The 21158-nt window shown below is 42.3% G+C and overlaps 2 protein-coding genes across 7 annotated transcripts in view; both read right to left on the bottom strand.

Moving 5' to 3' along the window:
• Positions 1-21158, bottom strand: part of LOC134587546 (uncharacterized) — a 248165-nt gene that overhangs the window by 30677 nt on the left and 196330 nt on the right. The gene's annotated exons all lie outside the window — the stretch shown is intronic.
• The window catches only part of PLCB4 (phospholipase C beta 4), a 319240-nt gene continuing 316857 nt past the window's right edge, over positions 18776-21158 (bottom strand). For all 6 annotated transcript variants that reach the window (XM_063444010.1, XM_063444007.1, XM_063444012.1 and 3 more), the window contains one exon: positions 18776-20634. In XM_063444010.1, coding sequence (XP_063300080.1) covers positions 20546-20634 — 89 coding nt within the window. In that variant the 3' untranslated portion in view covers positions 18776-20545. The remainder of the gene's footprint in view (positions 20635-21158) is intronic.

The following is a 21158-nucleotide window of genomic DNA, read 5'->3' as shown; positions in this document are numbered from 1 at the left end:
GTACCCTATAACATATGCATATTCATGTGAGTACAGCCCCGCTTGGTTTTATATATGTAATATAGATATTTCCTGGCACAACAGTAGGTAGCAACTCCCTATCCCCAATTAGACAGGAACCTAATTAAAACAAAAAGTATAAGTAATCCTTCCTAACTCTACACCCTCAGATTTTTTTTTCCTGTCCTATCCCTAGGTCACACTTAGTCATTCGAAGACTAGAGAGTTTTACTTTTTGTCTTACCTGTGGGTTGTTACCTTCTGCCTCAAGGGAGTTCCACCTCTCTCTTAAAAAAGTCTTCAGTACATGGCCCTGTGCAAAGGTGACCCCCTAAAGATACCTCTTTAGTGACCGAGGGTTTTACTTGCTGTGACCCTAGAGGTAGCAAGATCATCATCATGTTTCCTGCATTGATCCAAGGGGTAGCAGGCTGGGCATGCACATACAGAGCATGTGGATTGCAAGGATTAAAGGGACACTATAGTCACCCAGACCACTTCAGCTCAATAAAGTGGTCTGGGTGCCAGGTTCCCCCAGGTTTTAACCCTTCAGATGTAAAGATAGCAGTTTCAGAGAAACTGCTATGTTTACATTGCAGGGTAAATCCAGCCTCTAGTGGCTGTCTTCCTGACAGCCGCTAGAGGCGCTTCTGCGACTCTGGATGTGAAAATCGCATTCAGCGTGCAGAACATCCATAGGAAAGCATTGAGAAATGCTTTCCTATGGACTGTTTGCCACTCTGTAGCCGATGTCGGAGTTGGAGGAGAGGTCACCAGCGCCCAGGGAGCCCAGCGCTGGAAAAATGTAAGTAACTGAAGGGGTTTTAACCCCTTCAGCACCAAGGGAGTGGGGCCCTGAGGGTGGGGATGGAGGGGGTGGGGGTGGGGAACTAAGGGTTGTATAGTGTCAGGAAAACAAGTTTGTTTTCCTGACACTATAGTGATCCTTTAATATGGCTAACCCAGGAACTGCTGAATTTCCCCTAACTCGCAACATAGTATAAATTGAAGGCCATGAGAACACTGTAGTAATGAAATGTTCTATTCATAAGAGACCTTGCACCTGACCACGAGATCTGACATCACCGACCGAGTAAAATGACGCTCAAGACCCCCTTGTCCCCACCCGTGTCCAAAATAATACCACCTCTTGGTGGGTGGACACGAAGCTAACCACTTAGTTTTTGATCCAATTAATAATATTGATGGGTGGACACTAATATAGTCACATAACATTTAATCCAATTAATGATTTTTATTTGTTATCATCTGATATTCAATGATGATGTCATTTTGCCTTTAAAAAGGTCTGCATAACTGTTTTCCAACTAGATGCCATTAAATTTTCTGAAGTGCTTTTAACCTGAACTCCATGTGTCAGTGTGAACTTACTTCTGCGTATACGCAATTTAATCATCTCAGATTTGGACAGGAACAGATAGACATTTAAACATATTTGTTTATTTCTAAATTAATCTACATCAATTTGGCGCTTTCCAACGTGGGGCATCGGGCTATGTCTGGCCGGTGAGCCGTCCTAAGGAAGATGCTGTTGGACGGGGGAATCCTGGGGGTAGGAAAGGAGACTGATCACCTCCAGGTACACGGTAGAGACTTCTGCAGAGCCACCGGTATGTTCCGGCCCCTTTGATTGACCCGTCCACGTGTCTGTGACTGCTTCCCGGGAAGACATCAAAGACAGGTAATATCTTGCCCGGTGTCTCGTTACTCACTTGTTTACCTGCATTTAGTCTATCTGTTGCCTGGGTGTGTTTGTATTGGCCTATTTTAGCTTAAGTGCCCGTGTTGAGTGTCTGTTTGCTTGTTTTCCCCTTTTTGAGATAAAGGGGGGTGGACCTGCGGGGGTTTTGCCTGGGGTTCTCTGTTTGTCTGTTTGTCTTTTTACCCCTTTTGGGATAAAGGGGGGTGGACCTGAGGGGACTTGCCTGGGTCTTCTGTTTGTCTGTTTGTCTTTTTACCCCTTTTGGGATAAAGGGGGGTGGACCTGAGGGGATTTGCCTGGGTCTTCTGTTGCCTGTTTACTCCTTTTAGGAGCCACGTGGCTGTGGCTGTAGGGAAAAAGGGGGGTTGACCTGTGGAAGTGTTCTTGGGGGTCTTCTTTGCCTGTTTAACTCTTTTAGGAGCCTCGTGGCTGTGGCTGTATGGAAAAAGAGGAGTGTTGGAACTGTGGATTTTGTGTAGACTCATAATTTCCTGTGATCCTTCTTGTGTCACTTTGATAGCCTAGCTAGCCTCATTGTGCACGTAACTCTGCTTGCAGAGAGGTGGTAACCCACAGCTTTGAGCGCTGAGGCTGGTGGAATTCCAATTTTATTTTATTTGTGGCGGGCGGATTCAAGCAGGCATTGCTTGTCTCCAGCACCACGTAGTAGTGAGACTTATGAGTGGGTTTCATAGGGGCACTACGGGAGTGAGGATAGAGGTGGCCACTTTTAGTGGACTGCTATAACGAGGGAGGCTATACAGGATTCGGGTCGGAGATGGTTGCTGTTTCCTGTGGCCGCTGGTAGTGAGACTTGAGGAAGTCGTTCTCCGAGCGGGGACACTACGAGGTTGAGGGAGGTGACTTAGGTCACGCGAGTAAAGGAAAGGTTTACTGTTGATTTTATTTGAACTGTGATGCATGCACTGTATTTCAATTGTATTGTTGTTTTGTTTGTCTAATAGGAGTCATTCAAACTCCTGTGTCTGTCTCTAAGGATTTTTCCTTACCTTTTTTTTTTTACCCTTTCTACACTTCCTGTACTATTATACTATCCACTCCCATTCCTCTTAAAAGAGAAGTGATTGGTCACACACTTCTCACCTCGCTCCGATCCGTGTCTACCACCCCGGGTAGGCGGATTCAGTGACTAGTCTACGTTTTGGGAAGACGCACTTGAGAAGGGCCCACAATTCTCAAGTGGCAGTCGAGCAAAAGGAGACGCTCCTGTTCAATTTTCCTTGTCTTTCCCTATATCTAGGACGCTGGTGTAGGGGAAAAGGGATTATGGGGCAGGATTTAAGTAAGCCCAGTAAGGGCTGGTTAGCATGTGATTTAGTTGATGACAGAGAGGGTGAGGAGATGGTTAAAGGTGTTGAAAAGATTGCAAAAGTATGTAAAATTGCTGTGCCTTGATGTGGTAGATTACTGACAGAGAAGAAAGCAAGCTTACTGGTACAGAGTAGCAATGCTATTCAGCAGGAAGGTTGGGTTGAGGAAGAACTAGATCACAAAGGGTTAAGAATATATGTATATTATAATAATTGTTTTTGTATTTTTTTTTTTTTTTGTTAGCCATTACCCTGGTAGAGGGTGGGGGTTTTGTATTGAGTTTCACTGAAGAGTATTATTAAATGTTGTGTTTTTGTGTCTCTTTGCTTTTGCAATAATTGTAGCGTAACTGTCTTTCCAGCACTGACATGGTTAAAATGTCATGCTTGCAGTCCCCTCCTACCCCTCCCTTTTTGCCTTCTGTGAGACAGGGGAGGGAGGAGGAGGGGGGGGCGTGGTTGCGACTCAGTGCGATTCAGATTTGTGTTTCGTAGAGTTATTACTGATAAGACTTAGCAATGGAATTTTTGCTAGAAAATATTCTAATTGTGTATTTTGCTACTTACATAGGAGTGATGTGTCGTATAGGAGGTTTCTAGGGTTTGTGTGTTGTTGCTGCTGCCATTCGTGCGACGCCGGCAGGTTCCGTGGCGTTGTATATGTATTTGGACGTGTTGAGTGATTAATAGCTGGTGAATGATGGGGGAGGTTGGTTGCATCCCGTGAGTTTATTTTTTGCACCATGTTATTTCAAAGCTTCACGGGCTGTTAAATGTATAATGCTTTCATTTGCCAGCTGAAATGCCCTAAAAGAAAATGGCCCCTAGAACAAAAGAAGGTTGTCCTTAAAGAGACACGTCAGTCCTGGCTCCTGCCCTCACTCTGCCCTTAGTGAAGTCATATCCGCCCATATATCGTGTCAATTCTGGCCATCCAAGGCTGACGAGATCTACTTCTACCACGCTCATCCTATCCTAAGACATGCTGTCTTCCTTAATTCCCATATATTATGAACAAAAAGTTACAATTACTAAAATTATCCTACTATTAGTTTCCCTATATCAGGAAAAGTGTCTGTGAACAAGTGTGTTTGAACTTTGTATAAAAAAAAAAAAAAATTGATAACATGCTGGAAGAGGGGTTATCTTAAAGAACATTTACTAAGAGAAGTTTCTAATAAACAAAGATTTCTTGACCTGTTAACATTATAAACATAACTATTAACAAATGAATAAGCCAAGTTTAAAGACTGACTAACATAATTTTTGTTGTAAGCCCAGATATTTTATTATTGCATATGCATAGGAATTGAGACTTTGGGCATTATAGTATATTAATTCTAGATCTGTTACTAGCAGCAAGTGCCTATCCCACGCATGCTTAAACACTTCTACTGAGTTAACCTCTACCACTCCGGTTGGAAGGCTATTCCATGCATCCACTACCCTCTCAGTAATGTAATGCTTCCTGATATTATTTTTAAACCTTTGTCCCTCTATTTTTGAGACTATGTCCTCTTGTTATGGTAGTTTTCCTTCTTTTAAATATAGTCTCCACTTTTACTGTGTTGTTTCCCTTTATGTATTTAAAATGCTTTTATCATATTTCCCCTGTCTCGTCTTTTCACCAAGCTATACCTGTCAAGATCCTTTAACCTTTCCTGGTGAATTTTATCCTGCAATCCATGAACCAGTTTAGTAGCCCTTCTTTGAACCCTCTCTAAGGTATTCATATCCTTCTGAAGATAGGGTCTCCAGTACTGTATCCAGTACTCTAAGTGAGGTCCCACCAGTGTTCTGTACAATGGCATGAGCATTTCCCTCTTCTTACTGCTAATACCTCTCCCTATGCAACCAAGCATTCTGCTAGCATTTTCTGCTGCTCTATTACATTGTACATTGCCATTAACAGCCAGGAACTGGAGAACAAGAAATGTGAATTCAGGTATAGCTGTTTAACAATGCTTAACAAAATCTCCATTATCTTTTTCATTTATTTTGCAGAAGACAATGTTATTTGTCTATTTTGTATGTTTTAAATATACATTATCAGTGAAGAGTAGAATAAATTTTATCCCATTTGCGAGACATAAAATTGTGATAATGTATATTTGTGATGTAAGTAGGAATTACATTTTGGGATGTTAGAATATAAATTAATAAAATAAAGAACGAGAGTCAGGGATAGCGTCTGTCTCCACGGGCACAAGTCTGGTGTGGGAGATGTGGTGGGCTAGCCGCTGCGGGACACCCACGGAGTGAAACGTTCGAGGCTTGTGGAGACAAGATGAGCATGTTAGCCTTTTATTATTTTTCTCTAGGGAAAGCATAGGGCCAGTTAACAGTTGTTGTACATGGGCTATTTGCAGCCTCCATTGCATTTCTACCTAGTCTTGATTTCTGATGTATCCTCCATTGCTACATCACCTGTCTGCTCCCTTACCTGCCCACCCCCGCTTATTCCTCCCACCGATCCCTCCCCTTCATCTACAGTCCCCCACTTTCTCCTACTACCCCTCCCTCTACTCCACCTTCTCCTCTCTCCTCCTACTTCTCCTCTTCTCCTCCTCCTACTCCTCCCTCTACTCCACCTTCTCCTCCTCCTACTCCTTCTCCCTGCTCTTACTCCTCCTTCTTCTTCCTACTCCTCCCTCTACTCCACCTTCTCCTCTTTCCTCCTACTTCTCCTCTACTCCTCCTACTCCTTCCTCCTCTTCCTACTCCTCCCTCTATTTCTCCTTCTCCTCCTCTTACTCCTCCCTCTACTCCACTTTCTCCTTCTACTCCACCTTCTCCTCTCTCCTCCTACTTCTCCTCTATTCCTCCTTCTCCTCCTCCTACTCCTCCCTCTACTCCACTTTCTCCTTCTACTCCACCTTCTCCTCTCTCCTCCTACTTCTCCTCTATTCCTCCTTCTCCTCCTCCTACTCCTTCCTCTACTCCACCTTCTCCTCCTCCTACTCCACCTTCTTCCCTCTCACTCTATCCACTACTCATTCTTCCATCTCACCACCACCATATCTATATCCTTTATATGCTTCCTCCCTTCTTATTCCTTACCAATTTCCTCCACCCATAGACAACTCTGCCTCTACCTGACAACATTATATTTTGAAGGAAAGTTGCTCTGGCCACTCTTCCGCCACTTCCCAGGGGGGAATACCACACTAACGAAAAATTATTCAGACATGAAAGAACTGTTTTGGGCACTCTCAAGGAAATAGTGCGGTCCTGACCCAGATTAACATGAACAATCAATTCACAACTCTCTACAGAGGGGGGTCAGCAAGAGAACTGTAAATAGAAAGACAAATACCCCCCAATCTCACACAGAAATAGGTGAGGAAACCTCTTCTACTGCTCCTCATGGTTGCTTTGAACAGATGAAAGAAGAAACAAGACACCTTTCAACAGAGCATGCAGTAGCTTTACCAGATCCTGACTCCACTCTGTTTGCGGATAATGAGGAAAGGTACCATACTGGATTTGCTGTTGCTACAGAAGATCAGGTACGTCAAGCATCTTCACTTTCCTCACTCACATCTGCTCAAGACGCTGAACTGACAGCCTTCTCAGTGGCATACAAAATGCCTGAAGGAAGACATGCCAATATCTACACTGACTCAAGATATGCCCTGGGTGCAGCACATTATTTTGGATCAATCTGGAAGATAAGAAGCACCACTCAGCTGACTAAAAGCTGCCAACCAAGCCACAAGTGCACCAAGGGAAGTGGACAGAAGGATGTCCGCTAAAGAAACTTCTATACTCACCATGTAGATCCTACCTACAGATCTCAAGCTTCTGAAAGAATGACAAAGCAGCTGCTGACCCTGAAGAAATACAAAGCTGGAAAAACAGAAAGGGGCAACCCTTGAAGACGGGCTGTACTCCAACACTCTCAAGCTCTGTTTACCCAAAAACATGTACTGGGCAGTGAGCCCATGGAACTCTCATGAGTCTCATCCAAGACCAGGGGCGGGCTGGGCCGGGGGGCAGGGAGGCAATTGCCCCCCAGGCCGCCCGAAATTCTTTTAGGACCGGCCGCGGCGGGCCGGCCCTTTAAATGCTGCAGCCGCCGAGCGCTCTGTAAAGAGCGCTCAGACGGCTGCAGCAGCTTTTCCCTCCCTCCCCTCCCCTGTAGGTGGCCGAGCTGCACTCCGGTCCGCGGTCCCGGCCGGAGTGATGGGAAGGTGCACACTGAGTGTGCACTTCCTGTCAGTCCGGCCGGGTACAGGAAACAGAAACTCCTGTTCCGCGCGGAACAGGAGTTTCTGTTTCCTGTACCCGGCCGGACTGACAGGAAGGTGCACACTGAGCACCTTCCTATCACTCCGGCCGGGACCGCGGACCGGAGTGCAGCTCGGCCACCTACAGGGGAGGGGGTAAGAAGAAGGGGGGGGGGGAGAGTAAAAAGAGGGGAGGGGGGAGAATAAAAAGAGGGGAGGGGGGAGAGTAAAAAGAGGGGAGGGGGGAGAGTAAAAAGAGGGGAGGGAGGGGGGGAGAGTAAGAAGAGGGGAGGGAGGGGGGGAGAGTAAGAAGAGGGGAGGGAGGGGGGAGAGTAAGAAGAGGGGAGGGAGGGGGGGAGAGTAAGAAGAGGGGAGGGAGGGGGGAGAGTAAGAAGAGGGGAGGGAGGGGGGGAGAGTATGAAGAGGGGAGGGAGGGGGGGAGAGTATGAAGAGGGGAGGGAGGGGGAGAGTAAGAAGAGGGGAGGGAGGGGGGGAGAGTAAGAAGAGGGGAGGGGGGGGAGAGTAAGAAGAGGGGAGGGGGGAGAGTAAGAAGAGGGGAGGGAGGGGGGGGAGAGTAAGAAGAGGGGAGGGAGGGGGAGAGTAAGAAGAGGGGAGGGGGGAGAGTAAGAAGAGGGGAGGGAGGGGGGAGAGTAAGAAGAGGGGAGGGAGGGGGGAGAGTAAGAAGAGGGGAGGGAGGGGGGGAGAGTAAGAATAAGGGAGGGAGGGGGGAGAGTAAGAAGAGGGGAGGGAGGGGGGGAGAGTAAGAAGAGGGGAGGGAGGGGGGGAGAGTAAGAAGAGGGGAGGGGAAGGAGGGGGGGAGAGTAAGAAGAAGGGGGGAGTAAGAAGAGGGGAGGGGGGAGTAAGAGGGGCGGGGGGGAGTAAGAAGAGGGGAGGGGGGAGTAAGAGGGGCGGGGGGGAGTAAGAAGAGGGAAGAGAGGGAGTAAGAAGAGGGAAGAGAGGGAGTAAGAAGAGGGGAGGGGGGATAATAAGAGGGGGGAGTAAGAAGAAGGGGAGATAAGAAAAAGAGGGGGGGTAAGAAGAAGAAGGGGGGAGTAAGAACAAGAGTGGTGAGTAATTAGAAGAGGGGGTAAGAAGAAGAAGGGGGAGTAAGAAGAAGAGGGGGAGTAAGAAGAAGAGGGGAGGGAGGGGGGGAGAGTAAGAAGAGGGGAGGGAGGGGGGGAGAGTAAGAAGAGGGGAGGGAGGGGGGAGAGTAAGAAGAGGGGAGGGAGGGGGGAGAGTAAGAAGAGGGGAGGGAGGGGGGGAGAGTAAGAAGAGGGGAGGGGAAGGAGGGGGGGAGAGTAAGAAGAAGGGGGGAGTAAGAAGAGGGGAGGGGGAGTAAGAAGAGGGGAGGGGGGAGTAAGAGGGGCGGGGGGAGTAAGAGGGGCGGGGGGAGTAAGAAGAGGGAAGAGAGGGAGTAAGAAGAGGGAAGAGAGGGAGTAAGAAGAGGGGAGGGGGGATAATAAGAGGGGGGAGTAAGAAGAAGGGGAGATAAGAAAAAGAGGGGGGTAAGAAGAAGAAGGGGGGAGTAAGAACAAGAGTGGGGAGTAATTAGAAGAGGGGGGAGTAAGAAGAAGAGGGGGGAGTAAGAAGAAGAGGGGGGAGTAAAAAGAAGAAGGGGGTAAGAAGAAGAAGGAAGGGGTAAGAAGAAGAAGGAAGTAATAAGAAGAAGGGGGTAAGAAGAACAAGGGGGGGAGTAAGAAGAACACAGGGAGGAGGGATGGTAAGAAGAACACAGGGGGGGGTGAGAACACACAGAGGGAGGAGTGAGAAGAACACAGGGAGGGTGGAGGGGGGATGAGAAGAGCACAGGGAGGGTGGGTGAGTGTGAGAAGAGACCGCTAGGGGAGGGTGGGGGAGAGGAGAGACCACTAAGGGGCAGGGGAGAGCTCTAAGGGACAGAAGGGACAGCTCTATAGGACATGGGGCAAGACAGGGAGCTCTTTAACACTACGCGCACACACACACACACACAATGCATCCCTATACATACACAGAAACACACAATGCATCCCGATACATACACAGAAACACACAATGCATCCCTATACATACACAGAAACAGAACAGGCTTCCCTTGCACACAGAGAAACACACAATGCATCCATTACACACACACACAATGCAACCCTTACACACAAAGACAATGCATCATTTGCACACATACACAGAAACATACACTGCAAACCCTTACACACACATGCAAACACACACACTGTTTTTCTTACATACACACAGAAACACAATGCATCTCTTACACTCAATGCACACACATACAGACACACACCTTGCATCCCTTATGCATACAAACACAGATTCACACAATGCATCCCTCACACACAACCAGAAACACATAATACATCCCTTATACACAAATACACACTGTTCCACTACACACAAACACACTGCATCACCTGCACAAACTGGTATCCCTATACACTACATACCATAAGCACACATATTAGATAACACATAACACATCCCCTACACACTCCACTCCCTGTGAGCGAGCTCATGGGTGGGTGGAACATATAAGTGGACTTATGAGTGGGCCTTATGGGCATACTCACCGTCAGGCACTGGAGCCCAGACCTTGAGCTGTGTAAGAGGCCCCCAAAAAATGGAGCTGCTTCCAATTCTCCCAGAACGTTGAATTTTGTGACCACAGTTGCAAACAGCCTCCAGAGGTCCTGTTCTACACCAGACCAGTGGAGCCAAACTGCAGCCCATCATCATCCTCATCCAATTGTAAGTAGGCAATCTAGTATATTATTAGTGACACTAATCTATAATTTACCTCACATTAAAGGGACACTATAGCTTAATGAAGTGGTTCTGGTGTCTAAAGCTGGTCCCTGCAGGCTTTTTAATGTAAACACACACTGTGTGCAGCACTGGCGTTAGTTCATATGGCAGATCATATGGGTGGGGCATTGTGATGTCACATGGGGGGGTGGCGCAATGGGCCACTTGACTGGTTTTGCCCCCCAGGCCTAAGGCTGCCAGCCCTCCCCTGTCCAAGACCCTCATGAACTCTTTGATCTCTAAATACTCCTAAGCACCTAGCTAACTCTCAATATCCCTTTCAAGAATCCAGGTGACAAAGAGCTACTGGGTCAAATATGCACTAGTTATAATAGACATTTTGTCAGGATGGCCAGAAGCCTAGCCGGTCATCAATGTGACAACCAAGACCATATACCCAATAGTGCATTGTGAAAGTTGCAGAGATCACTCAGTGGATTCATTGTTCCAGATTCAAGACTCTCTCTCTCTCTGCAACATGAGAAGTAACATTTGTTGATTTTGACACACTTTTGACTCTAAAGAAAAAAAAGATACCAACAAGTAGGTGTTTGATGGCCATAATAATGCCTGACCACCTGCCATCGATGGAAAGCCGAGGACCCCAAAAAGGAGACCTCGTGAAGCTAAAGAGATCCAAACGCCAAGCTCCCTCAGGATTATTTGCCCATCCTGAGTTTGTGGTGATATTAATATTGACTAAATGATCCGAGTCCACCTACGCTGATGTAGCGTGGGACAGGTTTAATACTACAATGCATAAGCAAATGCGCCCTAGCCAAGGTTATTATGTCCATACACATAATACATGACAAGGTACTCTTGACACACCACATTCATGCTTCAGAACATAAAAAGGAGCACCCCTCTAAAGGGAAAGTTTGACATATATATATATATATATATATATTGATGCCATAGGTGTGCCAAGGGGGGTACCAGATGATTTTGCAGTAAAAGGAAAGTTTGAGTCCATTTTCCCAACCGTCACTGCTAATAATAATAATAATATTTTGATTTGCATTTATTATATCTATTGCAACCAACAACGTTTACCTGTCACCATGACTTGTTGTGCCTATATTCCAGATAACACAGGTCCATATGGTAATGTCAGCTTGTCTATTTATGATGTCCCTCTGAAGAACTAAGAAGACTTTAAGAACCGTTACTTCATAGGGTTTTGTGCCTTTGGGCTAACCTGTCCTCTGAAACTAACCAATAAAGTTTTTATCTCTTAGAATTTAACATTTCATAGGGGGGACTGATGTAGAATTATTAAAAAATCTTTATTGTACTTGTATTGAATTATTGCACTAACTCCATTTTAACCTGATGCTGTGACAAATCCTCCATTTTGTCCTCATAACCTGACTTCTCCATATGAAAACTACATTACATGACAGAATTGCTCAGCACATCTAACACAATAGACAAAGACTGTATTTTTCCATAAAGATATGACTAACCCAGGAACTGCTGAATTTCCCCTAACTCGCAACATAGTATAAATTGAAGGCCATGAGAACACTGTAGTAATGAAATGTTCTATTCATAAGAGACCTTGCACCTGACCACGAGATCTGACATCACCGACCGTGTAAAATGACGCTCAAGACCCCCTTGTCCCCACCCGTGTCCAAAATAATACCACCTCTTGGTGGGTGGACACGAAGCTAACCACTTAGTTTTTGATCCAATTAATAATATTGATGGGTGGACACTGATATAGTCACATAACATTTAATCCAATTAATGATGTTTATTTGTTATTATCTGATATTCAATGATGATGTCATTTTGCCTTTAAAAAGATCTGCATAACTGTTTTCCAACTAGATGCCATTACATTTTCTGAAGTGCTTTTAACCTGAACTCCATGTGTCAGTGTGAACTTACTTCTGCGTATACGCAATTTAATCATCTCAGATTTGGACAGGAACAGATAGACATTTAAACATATTTGTTTATTTCTAAATTAATCTACATCAGGGGTAGCAAGGTTATGCCATCAGCCTATTTCCTGCAGTGACCCAAGGGGTAGCAAAGTTTTGCCATCAGCCTATTTCCTGCAGTGACCCAAGGGGTAGCAAGCTGGGCGCGCACATACAGAGCATATATATGGACATAACCCTTTAAATGTGAAATTTACTTTGAATTCTCACTTAAGTAAATAACCTTGCAAGTCTTTCAGACTGAACGCTATACTAAGGGCACACATGGAAGGCCATCTATATGTCCTCTGAGTTCCATTGTTGTCATTTGGGTATAGTTTTGCCCTCATTGTTCTAAGAAATACGTTACCATCAAGACCAAGAGAAAAATTACTTACTCTGAGTCACAGAATATTTTTTGGAAACACGGTTTAATACTGCTCTACATACTTTAACCCTTACTTAGGACCCACATACAGTCAGCATATGATGTTTTCCTTACCTGTACACTACACAGTGTAGTTTTCTGTGTCACAATGAAAATGATTGAGATCCTGACAAACGCTACATAGCCAAAGAAAGAATATCAGAAAATCCAAACCTATTGGTGGTTCCTGAGGACAGGTTTTGGAGACAATCCTTTAGTTCGAACACGTGATAAATATGGGTATTATTTATTTATTGAGGTCAGATATTTACCTGGTCTAGTTCTACGAAAACAGGTCTGTTGTATATAAGCAGCATAAACAGGTTCCATAGTTTGCCAATATGACAATCTTTTTCCAGACAACATTTGATGTTTATTACACTTTATAAAGACCAAAGTTTAAAGTGTCATGTTGGTTAATTCATATATAAGTGTCATCCCTCATTCTTTGGAATTCTAGAAACTTGACTGATTTTTAATTTAGAATGTTAATTAAAGAGCATCATTGGTCGTACTTCAGTCAAGGATCGCGATGGATCCAAGCTTTCTGCAAAGTCCACTCAATCCAAGCATGGCATATCTCCAAGCAAAACTTCAGCGTGGCTGGTGGTTTGATTTAAAATCTGGTTATAACTGATTGCTAGGGTCAGGTATTTAAACATATGTGAAGGATCACACACAAACATAAACATACATAAATATATACACACACACACAAACATACATACATGCATACATACACCCATCCTTTTGAAATGTTGTTTCACGGACACACTCCAAATTCCTTATAGAGATTCATATTGCTTCATCTCTATATCCAACCCGACTTCAGTGCAGGACAGTTCCCGTTATAGCACAACTCCAACTAAGCACAGAGGAGCTCAGAAGTAAAGAGTTTTAATTGGAACATAATATTATGCCATCTCATCTAGTTGTCAAAACTAAAAGAGAAGTTAATGATTGTAACCTCTCAATACATCCTATATTAAAAAAAAAAAAAAAATCTTATTACAAGTAAGAACTAAAAATGTACCTATAACCATGGTGTAGTTTTCAATAAACACTTGTCAAATTTAGAAAATTAGGTGTATGGGAACACTAAAGGCAATTTGCTCAGGGAATGTAAGGCAAAGTGTACTCGGTACCTTTTGTAGTGTTTTGGTGACGTTGCTATGACAGTGAATTTGAAAAAGCATCTTTTCCTGGATGTTCATTAAGTTTGAAAAATAGTAAACATGATGTGTTGATCGATAAAAAACAAAGACCAAGTTAGCCCAAGTAGCACAGCGGGGGTGGGCTTCTGTGGACTCTTGTCTAACAATAAGACAGTAAAAATGGCAACTAGTAGGACAGTACCAGGATAATTCAGTCTCTATAACCACTTTAATAAGATGAAGCAGTTATTGAAACACTAATTTGTGAAGTCATATCGCTACACAAAGAATGAATTGAAGGTCGAAGTATGCACCTTTTAGGTATCCTATAAAAATAATACATTTTTCGAGCTGCCGAGCAGAGAGGACGCACATGTCTCGAGCTCTGAGTCTAAAACGCTCAAATAACCACAAAAACGGTGAAAAACCTACCAATTCGACACCACTGGTACCGGTCTATCCTCCGGACAACATGGGGCGACGGAGCAAAAAATTGAAGCCAGACAAAACACCCGCAATGGCGGATATCGGAGTCCTCCTGCAGAGGCCCAGAAACTCCCAGAGGCCTGCGATGGCGGCCCAGGTGGAAGACTTTTATCACTCCTCGGGTGAAACCTCTGGATCTGACGAGGGTGACTACACCACTCAAACTAAACCCGGTCCGACCCACACACCCATGAGTCCTCCGATCACGGAGCAGAAGCTGAGGGATATGCTTGGTGAGCTGCGCCGCAATATAGCAGCTGACATCGGCACTTTCAGAGAAGAGATCAGAGGGGTATCGGCCCACTTGCAAAAAACAGAGCTTACCAATGCAGCACATGACTGTAGACTTCAGGCGGTTGAGCAACAGCTCTTAACATTGCATCAAGCCCACCAACAGCAACACGACAACATGGCCGCTTTCGAAGATAAGAGGCGCTGGAAGAACATCAAAATCCGCGGCCTACCGGATGCGGTGGAGACTGCTGAACTGCCACACCTATTTCGTAGAATGCTGGGAATGCTCTTCCCGGCAAAACAGGCCAAAGGGATGACACTGGACAGTTGGTACCGGCTCGCCAAAAATAAACCTGGTACTTCGGAGGAAGGGAGAGACGTGATAGTGCGTTTCCAACAAGGCCGAGACCGCACTACCTTCATGGCGGCAGTGCGCAACAAAACTCCCTTCCACTTTGAGGGCCATTCCCTGTCCTTTTACCCGGACGTGTCCAAAGCCACTATGGACTGGAGAAGGTCTTTGAAACCTTTAACGTCAATGCTCCTGGCACGTGATATACCCTACCGCTGGGGCTCACCCAGAAGTCTGCTCATACCCAGGGAAAACGGCAACCTCAAGATACGTGAAGCAGCCGAAATCCCAGCCATGCTACAGAAGCTCGCCCTGGAGGAACACACACCTGAGCAAGCTGCAGCTATACTGCAGAGGCCCTCAACAACATGGGACCCGGCTACAACACGCCCGTTCATACCGGCAGCCAAAAGAGGAGAATCGGCATCCACTCCGGTGCCCTGAACTGTTCTGTAACTATCTAACAATGCCGTGACTGTTGTCTATTACCCGTGGTTCATAATTGCCATGGATATTGTTTGAGAATTAGAGTTGATAGTTGGTTCTATAATTATGGCGCAATAGCTTCACCTCTCTGTGAAATAACTGCTTATTATTATTTTGGCTTCACTTAACAACCCTCCCTCCCCCCTCCCCCCCCCCCGCCCTACTATAGGCACTACAGTAAATGCCACCTTTAGAATACAAGGGGGACACAAGCCTCTCTCACCTATCCTCAGCCTACTGGACCTTAACTAATTATGCTCAGAGGGGCATCTAATGCATCCTGCCCCATATTAACCTACTAAACGTCAGAATTGCAATTCTTGGGCAGGGAATGCATTAAAGATACCAAATTGTTCAGCATTTCTAGCTATATATACCACCACTGTACTACACGATCACTGCTGACATATGTATACCATGTAATTTCTTATTTGCCAAAAATTGTGCATGTATTGATCTGAACCCTAATGTTATGGATGTTAATGGACAAACTTGTGGATTACCTTTGGGGTACCGCAGGTATATTGTATTGTATTATTCATAACCACTACAAAAATAAAGAAAAAAAAAAAATAATACATTTTTCTTTCACATTTTCTTTGGACTCTTAAACTTGCCAAGAAATGAGATATCAAGACTTACGGTCGTTTGTAATAATATTAATATTTGTGTCACTACGAACTATACATTGACATTTTCTCTTGTTTTTATGTATGTCCTGCAGTATACCCAATTCAATCTGGTTCTTTTCATTGACCATGGAAGGTTTACATTTTTAGAGGTGTTACCAGCGATGCATTAACCAACATAAATGTGCATCGACACAGTTTTAATATAAGTCGAATTTGTTAAAAGGGTTTATGGATCCTTTAAAGCTTCAACAACACATGTCATCACAATACCCACACAAAGTAAAAAAAAGAATAAAAAAAAAACAAAATAATGTATATATGTTTAACAAGGGTTCACAAATACAGAGAAACAGAGCCATCAATAGCAAGATAAAGGAAATTGAAGGCCACCGTGAGCAAGTGGAAGACCAATACTAGTTACTAGAAGATTTAGGCACAAAAAGGCAAACTGTTAAGGTAAGCTATTATATGCATTTCTCTGACTGGGTGTCACAGTGTCCGCAAAACATCATAAAAATCTATATAACATATACATATTACAAATTGTTGTAAATATATAACAAAATATTTTAATGAAGATTGATAGTACAACGTTGTTAGAATATTTTGCCAACAATACATTAAGAGGATCAAGGTCACTAAAAATACCAGATTCCCTTTTTTAGGTAATGTTGCAATTTGCAGTTTTTGACATTTTTAAAAATGCTTCATTTTTTTTCTCTCTCCATATTTACTAAGTTATACCAACACGGGCAGGTTGACAAGATGAAAGAAGATCGAACAGGATGGGGCTTCTTTTAAGTGAAAGAATTTTAAAAGTGGATTTTATACAACATATTCACATGAAGGCTTTGGCAGCTAGCTAGCTGCATAGAAGTTTGTTGTGTGCACATGACGTGACGGACACGAACCATAATCCTTTGCAGCCTCTCTTGAAATACTTTGTTCCTGGGACTGATTGCAAAAGATGACAGTTCATTTGCATGGACGCAATGTGCACATGGCTAACCTGTGGTGAGAGTCACAAGTAGGTTGTACAAAACAGTGGTATTTTTGTTTTGATTTTTAATTGCTAATCTATATATTTCATAGCCATTTGGTTTGCATATTATATAGGTATATAAATCATCACCAGATTCAAACAGCCAGTCATGTTAGGCATAACAGAGACCCAGTCATTTCTTACCTGCAGCTATGCACTTGTCCACTAGGGGCATCTTAGGTGTACAATGATTACAATTATTGGATCATTGTTATACCTCTGTTATGTGAATTCTATGCAGCCTCACTTTGAACAATTGAACAATTGTGTTGTATTGTATAAACTAGTCAGAATCTGTTAGTTTTCACAGTGCCAAATAGTGTTTTTTTTTCCGGTACTACACTTTATTGACTGGCCTTAGACAGCAATTTGCCAACCTGCCCCTGTTTATCAAAAAGATTATTTTGAAAGACATTACAAATTTTATTCTTACCCTTCAAGATCCACATATTCAAGCTGATGAATAGGTAAGGCATTACAATAAACATATTTCCTAGAGATTTTGCATTTCTCAATTACATCCATTAGTAAATCCATCCATCGGAGAGCAAAACTGGTATTTTACTTTGCATTTCTCTGCATGTCCCTCTGGGCTTCTAAGGGTTAAAGGAACAAGTTCCACCCAATTGCAGAATGACTATAAAAGGGAAGGATACTAAATATTCAGGGTGCGCCTGACAGACAGGGACATACAAAGGACTGGTGTTCAGAACATCGAAATTCGTTAATAAGTTTGTTCTAATCTACTAGTTTCTTAATATGGTTCATATTTGTACCGACAACATGGATTTGTTGCTAGTAACTTTACCAATACATGCACTTGTCTGGAATTTAAATATCGCAGGCTGTGGGACCATGCAAGTAGATACCCTAGCAAACTGTTTGAACAATTATCAAACATAGAACATTGTCTCTTTAGAAAATCTGCATACAATTTGTTTTTTTTTCCTGTGAAATTATTTTACATATGAAAAAATACCCCACAAATCTTAAATGGCCACACAACTGCATATATTAACCCTTCGGAAACCAGGTTGGACCAATATATTGATCTTTCACCCTGGTGCTGAAAAGGTAAAAATACAGTAATAAAATACAAAGAAAAATCTAAATATTTGGTATTTAAATAATATCCTGTGTCATACATAAGAACAGATTTACAGAATTACAGCATGGCTAGGATTTTATGCATAAAGTTATCACCATATTTTGTAGAACATGCAAACATTTTGATTTACAAACTTTTCCCCGCATTACCATGGGTAGTCTTCAGTTTTTCCGAACAAGTATATTTAAATACTCTATATGTATCTTCACAGTTACAAACTTGCCATTCCCAATTTGCAGTGTTTCAAAATGCAACAAACTAACACCAGAAATCTGCAGCATTAATATGAATATGCATTTTCTTTTATACAATATTAGATGTAAACTTGTCTTAAAGTGCCTAATGCATGATCCATTTAACATCTGAGCACTGATCTCAAAGGGGTCAATCTGGTTGTACTTATTGCTTTAAAACATTTTGTCAACTTCCAACAAGGTATTTGTTTTTGTGTCAGGGACAAAAATAATATAAAAACATACCAGTTACACTTGACTTTACAGTGTCCTGTTATGCATCTCTTAAAATTCAAGTATTTCATATTTAAATTAAAAACATAGCTTTAACATTGCAGCTCAAAATAACCATGAATCTTTGGTGCAAGTTGGGCTTTTTAGTATAGAAATCTAAAAATACAACATTAACCACTTAAAAAAAACAAAAAAAAAAAAAAAAAAAACACAATAATTTGAGACTGGAAAAATGTATAAATAAAGATTTTTTTTTAAATAACAATTGCTTTAGTCTCATTTTATGTTGCTGTTTAGTAATTTGTATAAAGAGGTTTTATTGATAAGAATATGTCTTTAATAAAAAACATGTCAGAAAACTCAAATAATTGCAAAATTCCCCAATTGTTTTTTATTTTAGTTTTTATAAAGTAGCGATAAACCCAACGCTCTAAAAATGATGTCAAGCTTGTTGCACTATTGCACATATATATATTTATAAATATACCGTAAATCAATGGCAACAGCGCTGTTAAGACGCAGCCCTGATTAGTCCACTTTTTCTCATGCTTTCTGTCCAGCGCTAATATTATTCGTAAGCACACGTGCTAATATGGGCATGACTGCATCAATGTTGACCCAGCAACACTGTTATGCATCTTCACCGTGTGTTAGTAAAATGAAAAAAGGGTTTATTCACTAAAAATTGTTTTGCGTAATTCTTTGGCCTTGATTTTTAAATCCACCACCACTCATTATTAATCAATACATCCCCCAAAAAGCCAGAAGCATCGAATACAAGGGCTGTGCACATTTCTTTGACACTAAAACAAAATATAATTCAACTGTTTAACAGGGACTGAATTTATGTTTTTCTCAGAACATAGATGTTTAAAGTGGCACTGTCCTTAAAGTGTTCTATCCATAATAAACTCCTAACATACTAATATTTCAATCTAAGCAAAGAGACAGTGCCACTTTGAATACATGTTTATCATTGAATAGCCAGTATATCCATTAATAGCTTTTTCTTTCTCACACTCCAACTGTTCTAAAAAAAAATAACCCCCATAAATCCGAGACATTGTTTAGCTACAAAACCGAGAATCCTGAGACTTGTAGTTGAACAGATGTATTTAGCTCTGCTTTGCTTGGCGGTATGGATAAATTATACAGTCCTATAGAACAAAGCCATGCAAAGGGGTAGAAAGGAATAGTACATGAATCAGAAAAAAAAACGTCATTTTCTTGCATCCCACGCAAAACAGAACAAGAAAATTGCTTGGATACAGTAGGCAATTTGTATTTCTGATCAACAAACACCCTTTCCCTTTCAGTGTTTTGTTCTCTATGCCCTGCTCTGCCTTAAGTATACAATTTAACAAAAACTGCTAAGTTGTCTGCAAGCACAGCTTTAGAGAAAGGTAGTTTTGGGGGACGCTTTATAGATGGGAACACTTTGTGCTTGTTGGGTATTGTCAAAACAGGACAATTTCTGTTATGCGCACTGTACTTCTGAGTACGCTGATTTAATGTTAAAAATGTTTTAAAAAATTTAAAAATCACACAACTCTATTAGCCTATCCTCACAAATCCCAAAGATTGCAAATAAAAAAAATGACACCAGTGTTCTAGCACACTGCGCTGGAAGGTAGTTGATTGATTCTTCATAAACATAGGTTTTTTTTCAGTAGCACTACTTAGTGAACTTTGCTGACAGCCATCGGACATAAAACACATTTAGCATAGTTGCCATAAGTAGAGAAGCTTAGATAGAGCTTCAATAAAATACAAAAAGAAAAAAAAAAAAAAACATAAAAAAGATTTGCATTTTTCTCAGTATCAGTTAAAGTAAAAACAAAACAAAACAAAAACCATTTAACAGAGACCAGATGACACAGGCTGCAAATAATAAAAAAAATATTAACAAATGGTTTATCCTTAGTAAAAAATATCTCTTTGAACTTTAGAATTATAATTCTTTAGAATAAATATTACAGTGCTCAAAATGTTAAAGGGAAAGATGCCAGTCTTTAATTCACCACTTTTTGTGTCTTGCCTAGACAAAGGGGTACAACATAAGAGCACGCTTCGTCGTCAGTGTTTGTGGTCTGTATTTTACAGTGTTCTTTAAAAGGACAGTGAATTGTTTTTCGACTTCAGTTGGCATTTTGCAGTCTTACACAACTGTTGCTGGCCTGCGTCCCATCTCTGCCTCCATTTTGACCATCTGCTGCATCTCCTTTGCCTAAAGCACAAACACACAAAAAAACAACAACCATGTAATCTTGACAAAATAGCATATGCAGAGAAAACACACGATGCTGCTTATATTGGACATTTAGAAGAAAGCAAACGAGGTGTGCTTTAAATCATGTTTGGGATCAAACAATGAAAGGTCAGGTTGTTTTAATGAATCTGGGATCATAATGGAACACGCTGCTAGCATTGCTAAAATATGCCTCTAGTGACTCCGCCTCATGCGTCTGACTTAAAGAAACATTTATATCTAACATTAGAGTAGTATACTAACTTTTTTTCGATATCAGTGGCTCCCTTAACTAAGTTACATAAAGAGTTTTACTTACCTTTAGCCTCCTTTTTTGTACCTTTATTCCAGAGAGAAGCAATAAGTGGCTAGTGCGCATTGGAGGCAATTGCTGCACTGCGCCAATCAGCATCTCGTCATGGAGATACATTGTCTCAAAGCATCTCTATAGGTAAGTGTACAGCATCTCTATGCAGAGTGTTGAGAAGCCAAACGTTGGCACT

This window comes from Pelobates fuscus, chromosome 2 (genome assembly GCF_036172605.1).
Source record: "Pelobates fuscus isolate aPelFus1 chromosome 2, aPelFus1.pri, whole genome shotgun sequence".
Classification (NCBI taxonomy): domain Eukaryota; kingdom Metazoa; phylum Chordata; class Amphibia; order Anura; family Pelobatidae; genus Pelobates; species Pelobates fuscus.
Note: the sequence above shows the minus strand (reverse complement) of the source record. Positions and strands in the feature narration are given on the sequence as shown.